This window comes from Primulina huaijiensis, chromosome 8, assembly GCF_012295235.1.
Source record: "Primulina huaijiensis isolate GDHJ02 chromosome 8, ASM1229523v2, whole genome shotgun sequence".
NCBI classification, from domain to species: Eukaryota; Viridiplantae; Streptophyta; class Magnoliopsida; order Lamiales; family Gesneriaceae; genus Primulina; species Primulina huaijiensis.
Window position 1 is genome coordinate 19,902,966 of NC_133313.1, and position 12,830 is coordinate 19,915,795.

General features: G+C 35.3%; 3 protein-coding genes and 1 pseudogene across 6 annotated transcripts in view; 3 read left to right on the plus strand and 1 right to left on the minus strand.

The window, feature by feature from the left end:
- LOC140982401 (uncharacterized) overlaps positions 1-12,830 on the plus strand; it is a 47,008-nt gene that overhangs the window by 19,551 nt on the left and 14,627 nt on the right. The window lies entirely within an intron of this gene.
- Positions 1,104-4,621, plus strand: LOC140982955 (GATA transcription factor 8-like). Of its 3 annotated transcripts, none has more exons than XM_073449749.1 (4): positions 1,106-1,524; positions 1,975-2,042; positions 2,761-3,004; positions 3,574-4,619. In XM_073449749.1, exons 3-4 carry the CDS (start codon positions 2,771-2,773, stop codon positions 4,249-4,251), a joined length of 912 nt encoding a protein of 303 aa, XP_073305850.1. In that variant the 5' UTR covers positions 1,106-1,524; positions 1,975-2,042; positions 2,761-2,770; the 3' UTR covers positions 4,252-4,619. The 3 variants fall into 3 exon arrangements, with proteins under 3 accessions (XP_073305852.1, XP_073305850.1, XP_073305851.1); XM_073449750.1 differs by lacking the exon at positions 1,106-1,524 and adding an exon at positions 1,542-1,659; XM_073449751.1 differs by lacking the exon at positions 1,975-2,042 and having other exon boundaries at positions 1,104-1,524; positions 3,574-4,621.
- On the minus strand, positions 5,139-6,129 carry LOC140982155 (uncharacterized; annotated as a pseudogene).
- On the plus strand, positions 7,458-10,227 carry LOC140982310 (uncharacterized). 2 transcript variants are annotated; one of them, XM_073448786.1, is made up of 8 exons: positions 7,458-7,572; positions 7,687-7,755; positions 7,857-7,924; positions 8,069-8,209; positions 9,051-9,092; positions 9,217-9,341; positions 9,626-9,727; positions 9,831-10,227. In XM_073448786.1, the coding sequence occupies exons 2-8, from the start codon at positions 7,688-7,690 to the stop codon at positions 9,978-9,980; spliced, it is 696 nt and encodes a 231-aa protein (XP_073304887.1). In that variant the 5' UTR covers positions 7,458-7,572; position 7,687; the 3' UTR covers positions 9,981-10,227. The 2 variants fall into 2 exon arrangements, with proteins under 2 accessions (XP_073304887.1, XP_073304888.1); XM_073448787.1 differs by having other exon boundaries at positions 7,497-7,623.

Sequence of the window (12,830 nt, forward strand, 5' to 3'; positions counted from 1 at the left end):
GTAGAGTTTTTAAAAGTCAAGTTTGAATACCACATGACTTTTTAAAATTCTACAAAAGTTTACATTGAATACCAATAAACTTTTATGGAGTATATAAAAGTCTAGTTTAAATATCTCTAGACTTTTAAGCTCCATAAAAAGCATTAAAAGTCTATAACCAATACACCCCTTAACTATATTCACATTTGCAACGACTTGGTTAATTATCGAAGCAATAATTATACATGCGGCAAGCCTAACACAAATAATTGTCCATTTCCAATTAGCTATTTTCTTGTTTTTCACCCCAAAAAGTTAAAGACGTCTTTTAGAAGGAATTTATTCATAGAGTACTACTTAAGTTAGTGAAATAAATAAATAAATAAAATCAGGACTTCATCCCAGAAACAATTCCTAGTCATGTTATTATTACTTCTTCGTGCTATAATTGTCTGCTCAACTGAAAATTAGAGTGTACAAATTGTTGGAAAGGGGTTGGGGGACAAAGAAATGTCCTCAACCCTTCTTTTTCCATATTTCACATTCATTCACGAGAATAATATTGTAAAAACAGTTCAATCTTTTACTAAATTGACAAAAACTTGTGTGAGAAGGTTTCACATGTCGTATTTTGTGAAACAGATCTCTTATTTGGGTCATCCATAAAAAATATTACTTTTTATGCTAAGAGTATTACTTTTTATTGTGAATATCGGTAAGGTTGACCCGTTTCATAGATAAAGATTCAATTAAATATCAGTACCCTCTATACACGTGGTTTGCATGAACAATATGCTAAATAAACAATTTCAAAATTTGAAATTATTAATTAGAGATGAGTGTAATAGTAAAATTATTTTGATGTAATTTCGTGCTTACCATTTCCCCATGTATTCAAACGCGGATACTAATCAAAGTCTACCTCCTCACATGTACATACATTGTCTATACGCGTATTCGAACTGTAAAAAGACAAAAAAAAAAGAAATAAAAAATGTGAAAAAATGGAAATCCAAAAGGATATATTAATTTTTTCTGTGAGTTTTTAAGAGTTAGAGCGGTGGGGGTGGGGGGAATTGAAGGAGACTTAAACATCACGACAGGGAATGTGAGGGGCTGTGTGTAAAAGACAGCTTGCAATGGAGCAAGAAATTTCACCTACCATAGTTTTCTTTTACATTTATTTTTAGTCTCTCCTCCTTCCTCACAAACGATAAAAGCCCCCATTTTTAGTTTCAAAGTTTCAACTATGTTTCTCTCAATCTTTCTCTGAACGTACGTGAGAGTCGTGAGACTCCTCACATATAGATACACTATACGTACAGCCCTATAACTGTTGTTTTCAGCTACTAGTGATAGTAGTGTGGGAATGGAGGAATAATAGGATAGGGATTCGTGTTCTTTTTTCTTTGTCCTTTCTGTTTATTTCAGAGTTCCGCGTTTCTTATTTCAGAGTGGAAGTTGTTCCATTGCAAAAGATTTCTGCTATTTCTTGGCCATTGATCTGAAACTTTTGGGCGGGAGTTTTGTGGGGTATTAGCACAGGTTCGGCCCTGCATTTGCTCTGCCTTTTCTATTTCTTTGCAGTAAAAAGTTCGTGTCTCTTGCATACTCTTCAAGAACAAAATTTGAACACTTGGTCCATTTTTCAACCATTTGGGCTTTTTTGTATGAAATAAGGTTGAAAAATGGCAAAGTGTGGATCTTTCCTCTTGATTTCTCCAAACTCGGAAAAAAAAAAGGGTATTGTTTATTCTATTGAAATAAATGCGAAAGTTTGGATCTTTGGGCTAGATTTCTTTGCAAATAAGCAACAAAAGATTGATTTTTACAAAATTTGAAATGAACCAAAGTTTTCTCTTTCCCCTCTTTTTTTTTTTTTGGGTGTCACCTTACTTGAAAATTTCGAAATTTTCCGAATTATTACTTGAATTTCCATTGCATACATTTTTTTAAAACCGCAACTTACCATTTCTTTTTTTTTTTTCCTTGCAGTCTGCAGAAGAATTAGTCTAGCGGGAACTTCAGTTTTCAAAGATTTTATACCCTTTCAAGCTTTCAAGGTTTGTGCCTTAATTTTGGAATTTGGCCTTAAAAACTCTGTGTCGGTGCTGTCTCACAGAATCACTGTGCTTGGATTACTTTAAATTTGCTATGTTAAGAGGTCTGATGACTCAAAATTTAACATTTCAAAACTTTTACTTCGAGACCCTCTTTTACTTGTTCCATAAAATCTGTAGTTCACACAAGATATGGAGTATCTGAGACGTGTTGAGTCCATTATGAACGAGATCCAGCAATTGCTTTTACATAAACATTTAGCCTTTTTGTGCTAAAATGCTTTTTAGGGACCCCATGTCCAGTGAATATTGCAGTATGTATGGATCCCATATATTTATTTATGTTATATTATTATATGTGTATTTCTGTGGTTAAATCTTGCAAGATAAATCATCTTGGTGTTTTTCTGATGTATTTTAGCTTATGTAGATGTTCTTGAAGCTGGCATCTGGCAAGCGTGCTTTAGGTTGGCATGCATTGTCATCAAACAAATAAAGTCACTCGGTGGCCCACTTCACATCAGCAACTTAGACTTGATATGTTATAATCTGTGACGAAATTTAGATGTTTTGAAAAATTAGTGATGAAATTTATAAATTTTTGAAGAGTAATGTAATCAACAGCCTCTAAATCCATTAAACGTCGCATATTCTTGTCTTTAACTGTGTCCTGAGTTGTGTTCCTTTTCTTCTAACCAACATTCTTGGTTTTGCTTTTCAGAAATATTTGAATGGAGTCGAATTTCATGGATGAGATTGACTGCGGAAACTTCTTTGATCAAATTGATGACTTGATCGAGTTTCCTCGTGAGAATGAGTGTGGTGGTGGTAATTTAGTTAGTTCCGGTGAATGCAAGGATTTTCCGAGCATGTGGAACGACGCTTTTCCTGAGATGGATGCCCTTTTCCCTGGCCGCCTTGGCACCACCGCTGCATCTGATCTCTCTGCCGAGCTCTTTGTGCCGGTGAGTGTACATTTGTTTATGTAATCGTCGAGTTTTAATGGATCTTGAAATGCTGTTCATTGTTTGGTTTCAAAATTTTTATTTTTGAGGTATTTGTCCTTATCTATGCGCGTTCTGTTAGAATAGTCATTGATTACCGCTGGCGTTTGGTTTGAATATTTGTAAAAAAAAAAAAACTTCATTCAATTTGAAATTCAATTTTGCAGTTGATATTAGCCATCAGGTGGTCCACTCTATCCACAAGATAACTGGAAAATCAATGCAAATTTGTCTATATTAGGAATATTTTTATACATTTACACTTGAATTTCGAAATGTTGGGGAAGCAGCCAACTCGTGTAAAACTTTTGTCTCCCGCCTTGTTGAGTCGCTTTCCTTCACAACTATTCCCTTGCTCGAAGAGTTTTTTTTATGTGCAGGGTAGTCGTTGAAAATTGTTTTCCATTGGCGTAACCATGGATTTAACCGAAGATTTGTGCTTCTGTTTAAAAAGATTCGAATTATGCCAATTTTGTTACAGCCGAATCTTGTCTTGATCTAATATTTCTTGGTTTTTTGATGTCTTCCAGTACGAGGATATTGTCCAGCTTGAATGGATGTCAACATTCGAGGATTCATTTTCCAGTGGAGGGATGACTGTTGAAAAAGAAAACCCGGGCATCAACAAGGAGATGTCATACAACCGATACCAATCCTCAAGTCCAGTTTCAGTTTTAGAGAGCAGCAGTAGCAGCAGCAGTTCTAGCTCGCGTGGGAAGACTTTGCCTCTCTGCCCTAATCACCAGGGCACACAACGCGCAAGAACCAAGCGCCCTCGACCCAAGTCCTTCAATCCAAGGGCTGTGATTCAATCCTTTGTCCCTCCACCAGGATTCTCTTCCGGACCTGAAAGCTTTGCTGAGTCGCTGCCAGTGAAGAAAACCAAGAAAATCAAATTCACCATGCCTGCTAATCCGATGGAAACTCCCCCAAACCCGCCTCCCCAATCAATCAGAAAGTGTTTGCATTGCGAGATAACCAAGACTCCTCAATGGAGAACTGGGCCCATGGGCCCAAAAACACTGTGCAATGCATGTGGTGTTCGCCACAAATCGGGCCGGTTGTTCCCTGAGTACCGTCCAGCTGCTAGTCCAACCTTTGTCCCGTCTCTGCACTCGAACTCTCACAAGAAAGTCGTTGAGATGAGAAACAAAGCTGATCCAATAAATGGAGTCACGTCTGCTCCAGTCTCTGTTAAACCCGAGTAGAACAAACATGTCGAATTCTCTCCCTGCAAATTGTGGGTCGGTTGTTCTTGAATCTTGATGCGCCTTTCATGAAGTTTTTGGGGTATCTACTTGTTTAGTTCTTTGTACAGCTATGTAATGGGGAGTGATAGGAACCAAATTTGACCATTATTTAGTAATAGCAGAAAAGAGTCTAGGTACGAACTTAGTTCAAGGAATACTAGGACTAAAACTAAAACTTACTCATGTTTTAGGCCCAGTTTAAAGTTTTAGCTTTCCTGGTCTGGTCGGGTCGGGTCAACCTTGTTTCTTATAAATGGGTATTTTTTTTGCAGTTGATATTTGTTGTAGGGATTCTTCATTCGTTACAGTACGAGTTGTTTTTTTAGTTCTCTCTGCATATTTTTCTTTCTTTGATGCAATGCAAATTTCGAACCAAGAATTTTTCTTTCTTTGATGCCATGCCTTCTATTTTTTAAAGTTATACGAGGGACCTAAATATATTTAGTTCAAAATAGCACAATCTCGATCTAGTTTATACTTGCATGATCACAAAGGATTTGGTCAGACTTTTATATGCATATTCCAAAATATTTTACATATCTTAATCTCAAATTTTGCTTCTATTTTGGATCAGTTTAATTCAAATTAAGAAAATGGTACCAACTGATTTTGATGATTCAAAAGGGATTACTACAAATTTTAAGAAGGTGGTCCCATGTAAATTTTTCTTGACAAACTCGCCTGTCTTGAAATAAAATCTCAGCTTTCACTTTGTTGTTAAAACAATATCACTTTTGATTTTTCCCAACTTCTTTATAGCCAGCCTATCAATTTAATAGCTTCTCTAACGTTGCATTTAGATGGATGGACATAAAATTGATAAACATACTTGTAAACAAGAGTGTTCCTTCAACATAAAGTGTCATAAAAATTGGCCTACCCACCGAAGACTATTCCAAGAAGAAACCATTGCAATGATACCGACCACAATCGTCATGGCATCTCCAACTACAGATATTTTAAAAGATCTTTCCAAACCCTTTTGCAAAAATAAATTAGAATAAAGATGTCACAATGAAATATCAATTTACTGATAAAGAAACTGGTAGACTACTCAAGAAAGCTAATGTATATGGAGAAGTAGACTTTCCAAATTGGGAACACCATGAAGGAAGCTTCTGAAGAATATTGTTTTATTGGTGGGGTTAATCTGGTTGAGTTTGTTCTAAGTTTCAGGAGGGGATCAATTTCACCTTCCGAGGGAGTCGAAAGCATATGGTTGTTAGTCCAGAAAAGTGTGAGGTTGAACTTGGTTGGCTCCTTTTTCCCACCTGAAAATTGAATGACATGCCATCCGTTTACACCGTACTTTTCGCCGGGTGAGATCAAATCCTCGGCACTTTCAGCATCTGTTGAATAGAGATGTAGATTTTATAGTCAAGGAATATGAAATGACACACTATTTCTACTAAATTAAAATTAAATAGTAAAGAAAGTTATTTGGACAAATGCAGAACCAGACTCAGTATCGATTTTAAGTCCTGATACATACCTTTCAACTGGAAGTTTTCAATTTCTTTGGTATTGATTCCAAGGGCCCATCGAGTAGAACTTCCATTGTCGATTGAGACGTGTTGTTCTGCTCTCACCTTTCGTATCTTTGTCTACATGGATTCTAGGAATATCAGACTCGACCCATCTGGTTTCAGCGCTGTTACTCATCCAACAGCTATAGTTGACAGAGAAGGTAACAAAATCTAAATGCCTATCCCTATCACAAACAGCACCTTCCACAATATAATCAGCCTCCTAATTCAAGTTTCCAAGAGTTACAGAAAATAGAGAAACAAACGAGTCACTGCAATAAACCGGCTTTAAAAAGCCATCTTTCAGCATCCAACTCAGCCCAAGTAGCTTGCAATTCAGTAGATAGTTTTGCCTTTGTCTCAGAAAATGTTTTAATCAAATAAGATTTACGGACGGTATATCCCAAAAAGCCCCAAGAAGTGCAGGTGCAGGCGTGCAGCAAACAGACCAATAACCAGCCGTGGACTTGAAAGACAAGGCACTGGTGAAGATATTAGCGTAAGAATGAATGCAACAGCAACGGAAAAACTTATCGAGCATATCCACATAAGTATGATACTGAAACATAATATAATCAATGATATAGCAGCAGGATAATCACCCATCACCACTGACGTAGTCCATATCAAAATGGATTGCAATATCACTGAATTGTAAAGCATAGTGGCAAAGCTTTGGTGAAATGTGATCATATATGTTCCCTGAGATCAGGGTTCAATACTCATTAGGTTATAATACATGGAAACAAGACTGAGTAGAAAATATCTTACTCTCTCCACCCCTTTCTGAAAGTGTTATCTGCTTTGGAGAGAGATTTATACAAGAGTTGAAAAATTGCAAAGTTTTATGTGTTTGTATTTTTTATATTTTTTCCTCAAAAGCAGTAGTCATGTGGTGGAGGTGTCACATTGATAATTCAAGAAGTGAGTGTTCTTTAGGAGAGAAAATTCTCATTTAAGGAACAACAGCTGCCAACATCCAGAAAATGAATCAGAACATTTAAACTGGGACATAAGTAATGGATATATAAATATTGCAAGAGAATTAGAGATACCAAGATGTCAAAATATATAGCTTTCTGCTTGTAAGATTCTATATCTGATTCCAACGTCTTGCCCATAGGAAGGCTGGCAGAGGCACCAGCATGGAGCAAGAAAGCGAGAACATTTTCTCCAAGATGTTGAAGAGAATCAGGTTTCAACAATTTTAATTTGTCATTCTGCATTAACAGGAAAAGAATTTAGTGCCCTCTCATGCGAAAAAAGAAGTAATTTGGTTAAGTGTAAGAAATCGAAGTTGATGAGTGGTTAACCGGAGATAATACGCGGAAACAGATCGAGCATTAACTCCGACCATCAAGTAATTTGAAAGTTTTCTTATTTTCCTTCGGTTAAAGTCTTCTAAGCACTCCACAATGGTGTAATTTGTTCTTATGAGGTGTGCGATTAGGGACATCAATCACTGCTATTTATATACATATCATACCATCAATGAATAATTGCGGCACCATATTGTCAAAAAAATGGAATTGTTACTTACGGAAAATAAATTTGATCAATTTTATAATAATCAATAATATTTTTAAAATAAAATTTAAAATTTTTTTATAAGCGACAAAAATATGCAAGTAGTCTTACAAATTGAAAGTCTTGTAAAATTGTGTTTTTTTATTTGGGTTTAATTGCGAGGGGGAGAAGCCATTCAATTGAAGCTCCGCCGTCGCCTGCCTCCTGTCGAAGGAACCGTCGCCAGGTCAATTTTCTTCGGTGATTCATCATATAATTGACCGCTGAATATAAAATTGTCCTTATATATATGTATATTCAGATTCTATTAGGGAGATTAATATGTGCATTGGTATTGCAGAATGGAAAACGGGAAAGACGGAGGCGGACTGCTACCGATTATCCAAATATATGCAGATTTTATGACTGGGTTCAATTCAACACATGCTATGTTAATTATTACTTCAACTGTTTCTTGGTGAGATCAAATTGGATTCAAATATTTAGCTTCTGTACTGTTGTTCAATTCAGGGTGACAAAATTTGAAGAGCTGGGGACTTTGGGAAGCAAATTACTTGTTTCCTTTCAGCAAGCACTTGGTGAGTTTGCCAACTTTTTAGGGCTTCGATGGGATTCTCACTATTTCAGGAAGCACAAATGTCATTTTCGGAAAATTTCGATTTAGAGAGCCAATTGCAAAGCTCTAGCTGCAGGATTATTAGGCTCACTCGTTTCTTGCACAGGTTTTTTACGACGGCCTCCAGTCGAAAAGACATCTACATTGTTCGAGAGCATTATTAAAGCTCATGGGACAAAAAGGTTTTTATCCTACGTTGAAGCAGGATGCAAGAACATTCATGACAATGTGCAAAATATGAGCAAGTGTAAGTGTACTTCGAATTTCAGCTTGTCCTTCAAAGTTGGAGGCAACATATTCTTTTATGCATTATTTATATACGGAGATCTTGTATTTCTATATTGCCTTATGTTGCATCTTACTGGGTGTTTGGCAAATCTCTTTTTAAAAATATGTTACCTCTTACGGGAATTGCATTCTAACTTTGGCACTCACTTTTATTCCCTGTAATCCAGGCATATACAACGAGACAATTTTGGATAAAGAAGTCATAGCTTAACTAAACACTTAATTTATCTGGGCTCTTTTTAAATGCTTTTTTTTTTAAAAAAAAATTAAAAACTGAACTAGTTTTAATGTTTACTTATAGCAGTAGAAAAGCACATTTTTATTTTAAAGTAGAAGTTGAAACAGAAGCCTAAGAGCTATATCTTTTGGCTTCTGGAAAATTAATTTTTAAGCCCTTCTTAAAACAATTTCTCCATCCAAACTTCACTTCTATTAGAAAAAGTATTTTTTTAAAAAAGGCCCTTCTTTAATTATGTTTGACAATGCATTATGGATATCCTTCTAAAGGTTTGTAGGATTAACCGAAGTACAAGATAATGGAGCATTGTTTTTTTTAGTTTTCCACGGGGGATAGAGTTACTGTGCAAGGAAAAGGATCCAGCATTTGTGGGGCAAGGAATTTAAGAAAATCTTTCTTTGGTGGTTAAAGCAAGGACCAAATTTGTTGCAGTTGTTTCTCAACAATTTTGCCATGCAATCCCTATCTCTGGATTCTGTTCCTTTTAGTTCCAGTAGGGCAATTCTTGTCTTCTTGTATAGCACTAATGTTCTCTCCATTCTCATGGATGTCTGTGCAGAAGTGCATACGTGTCATCTAGGGCTTCAGGACCATATAAACAAAGGTGAAATTCTTTCTAGTTTATTTTTTACTCTAGTTCTTACCCGATGCTTTTCTTTCTAGTTTATTTTACTGGTTCAACTATTTGATTTTCACACCGCAGCTAACTGCTTGAAATTTATTTGCAGCCGGAAGTATCGTCAGTGAACTTGAACGCCTGTTAGATGATGCAGCATCCATAGTGCAAACTACAGAGGAGCAAGATGAAGATGTCAACTCTATCGTAGATTCCTTTACTGTTTTCAGCAGCACGGTGAAATCTCGCTCTCTCTCTCTCTCTCTCACATACACACATGCTATGAATTTGCGAAACTGACCTATCCATCAGTCAATGAAAAGAAATAAGAACAACTGAATAAAGAAGAAGTTACTTTATCAACAAATGCATATCCCTGTCTCATTTTTTCTACTTTACTTGTTTGACACTGAAATTTCTGTTCTGTCTAACCCCTTTTTTGAATGTACTTTTGAACTACCATCATGTTGTAAGCTATATGATACAAGGTGAAGTATGACTTGTGAGCATATATTAATCAGGAGGAAGTTTCATCATCAGATATTTCAAAACCCGAAGTTACTGATTTTGCATCCATGATGGCTGTTATTTACAGTATGGTGAAACAAGACTACACAATGCAGGTAATTATCACTTACTTTGCAGTCAATGAATTATCTTTTTATGTGTGAAAGAAGATGATTACGATGAATATGAAATCATAGTTATGTCCTCATTGATATGTAGGATCGGATTGTGACATCTCTGAACCTCAAGTCATCACCATCAGAACTGGAGACCTATTGTCTGATGTGGTCATTGCGACCCTTTATAGACGACGATATAATGCAACAAGCTTGGAGTCTTGTTCCCTGGGCCTCTGGCCCGAGTAAATGACATTTCGTTAACTTAATCCTCATTTCTTCCCTCTAATATTTTGTTTAATGTCCTGTTGATGTGGAATGACGTTCCATCTACGATTTTGTGCAGAAATATTTGACTGAAATATTGTTTTATGTTTTCCCCTTTCATTTGTAGGATTTTTGGTTCATCGTTTTTACTTTTTTGGCTCGTCTCTTTACTAGTGTTGGTCGGAGAAGTTTTGACAAATTCATATCTAGAATGCAATTCTTAGATTCAAATATGATACAATAGCTTTTCTTAAAAATGTTGTGTGGCTAACAGAAGGTATGTTACCGTGCACGAGCTCGGATCGGAGCAATTCCAATCGTCGAACTTTTCTGGGGTTGTTTCCAACCATTCGACCAACTTTACTAATTTTCGAAAATACTTTCTAATTACTAAGAATTTTTTATGAAATTAAATAAAATCAATCAGACCAAATTATGTACAAAGATAACTTAAGAATAAAAAAATATTTATTATCAATCATAATTTATTTGTAGGACTTTGTCAAAATTTTTGGATTACCAATCGGCCTGAACAATAAGTTATCAGGTATGGAAATTACTCTGTGGCTCCCAACTTAGGTTTTTCTTTTAATTCTTCCTTTACTAGGTAACACATTTTATACGGTATTTCTTAAAAATGTTTTGGTCATTTTTCAGAAATATTATAGGTAAAATCTAAATATATTTTTTTAGCTGGTGAGATAGAGAAAATTTACAACTTTATTATATATATATATACATTTGATGATATTACAACAGAAGCATAAATTAACATAAGATGACCTTATTATTTATGGACATAAGCTGGTCCCTTTAACTAAGTTTGGAAATAAAACATAGGGTTAAATATTTGGAGACTTAGTGAGTTTGGAATAGTGGTTAGTTTGTAATAATATAAGGAAGCAAATAAAGATAATGATGAAATGAATGTTATGTCTGAAAATTTCAAATTCGTAATGTCCAGCTCATTTTTTTGAATTTGTGGTAATGCCATTCAGATTAATCAATGCTCCTGCAGTATTTATGGATATGATGCATCTATTCTTGGACAAATTCATTGTAATATTCGTCGATGACATTTTGATATTTTCAAAAAGCCAAGAAGAACATGCTCAACACCTATGATTGGTTCTCCAAACTTTGAAAGACCATCAACTGTATGCTAAATTCATTAAGCGTAAATTTTGGTTAGAAAATGTGGCATTTCTCGTATACTTTATCTCTAAGAAAGAATTAGAATTAGATCCTGCAAAAATAAACGTCGTATCTCGATGGAAACAACCAAGAAACATCATAGAAATGAGAAGTTTTCTCGGCCTAACAAAATATTAAAAAAGATTCATCAAAGATTTTGCGAAAATGTTGTAGCCTTTACACACTTAACTCGCAAAGACAACCTTTTCTTATGGAATGATGAGAGTGAAATAAGCTTTTGCAAATTAAAAGAAATGCTTACCACTAAACCAGTACTAGCTTTGCCAGATAAAACAAAAGGTTTCGCAGTTTGCACCGATGCATCAAAAGAATGTTTTGGATGTCTATTAATGCAGAATGACAGAGTCATTGCATACACATCCGGAAAATTAAAGAACCACAAGTTAAATTATTTCACTCATGATCTGAAATTGGGTACAATAGTGTTTGCATGAGGCAAAAAAAATAAATAAAAATGGATTGAATTTTTTAGAATTGTTCCATCCTTTACCATTTAGATAAAACTAATGTAATGTCTGATGCCTTGAATAGAAAAATCAGGATGGCTTGTCTGGAAAGAAAATGAGGAGAAACTACACCAAGGAAATTGGTACATGTCCATTCAAATGGGCACTTGGCCGGACTAAGAATCGAACACGAATTTCATGCTAGAATTAAGCAAAATCAAGCATGGACCAAGAAATTTCCAAACTCTGTATTGCAAAGCTCGATACTGATTTTGTTACCAATTCTCAAGGATTACTCTTCTATCGTGATTGAATTTGTGTGTCTAGCTCAATGAAAAATGAAATAATGGAAGAAGCAAATCGATCTATGTTCAGCGTTCATCCAGGAAGATCTAAGATATACAAAGATCAAAACAGCGCACACCGAATATTTAGATCTGAAAAATGGTTTACTCTGGCTCGTAAAATTATCCTATACGAGAGAAAAAGTGCTACATTAATTAATTGGCGGGAGTCACCACGTTAGCCCACAAAATTAATTAATGGAATCCTCACCATTAATGTATGTTATTCTTAATGTTCTGACATTTCATAACATTCATGACATGAAATTTCTTCATTGATGTTAATTATGACATGACATCCATATACATCATTATTATTTATTTGATGCCTTATATTATTACAAACCAATCCAAACTCATAAGCCCCCTAAGATTTAATTTTATGCTTTCTTTCGTCTATTGTAATTTCTAGACACATGAACTTAAGAATTGTATTAGGTGGAAAATAATTGAGGCTGAGTTATGGAAATTTGGAAGTCATGTTTATAGTTAAATGAATTATACTTTGTCCTACATGATAAAAATTAAAAATTTAAAATGAGTTTATGATGAGCTACAATGGATTTCTATAGCAACTTGAGTTAATCATTTTTGTAAAACGAGAACGAATACGAAGTAGTTGCTATATAAGCCCATTGTGCAGTCACGCAGACGTAGGCTCAGGCTCAGGACATGACATAATTGTATCAAAGACGGTCACCGGCAAGAAACACCGGGAAATAAGTGCTATGCGGGGTATAGTGCTACGTGCATGAAAGCCATCTCTTGAACATGCGGGGCAAATTGCTACATGACTGGAGCCACCTCTTGAACCTGTAAGAGATACCTCTA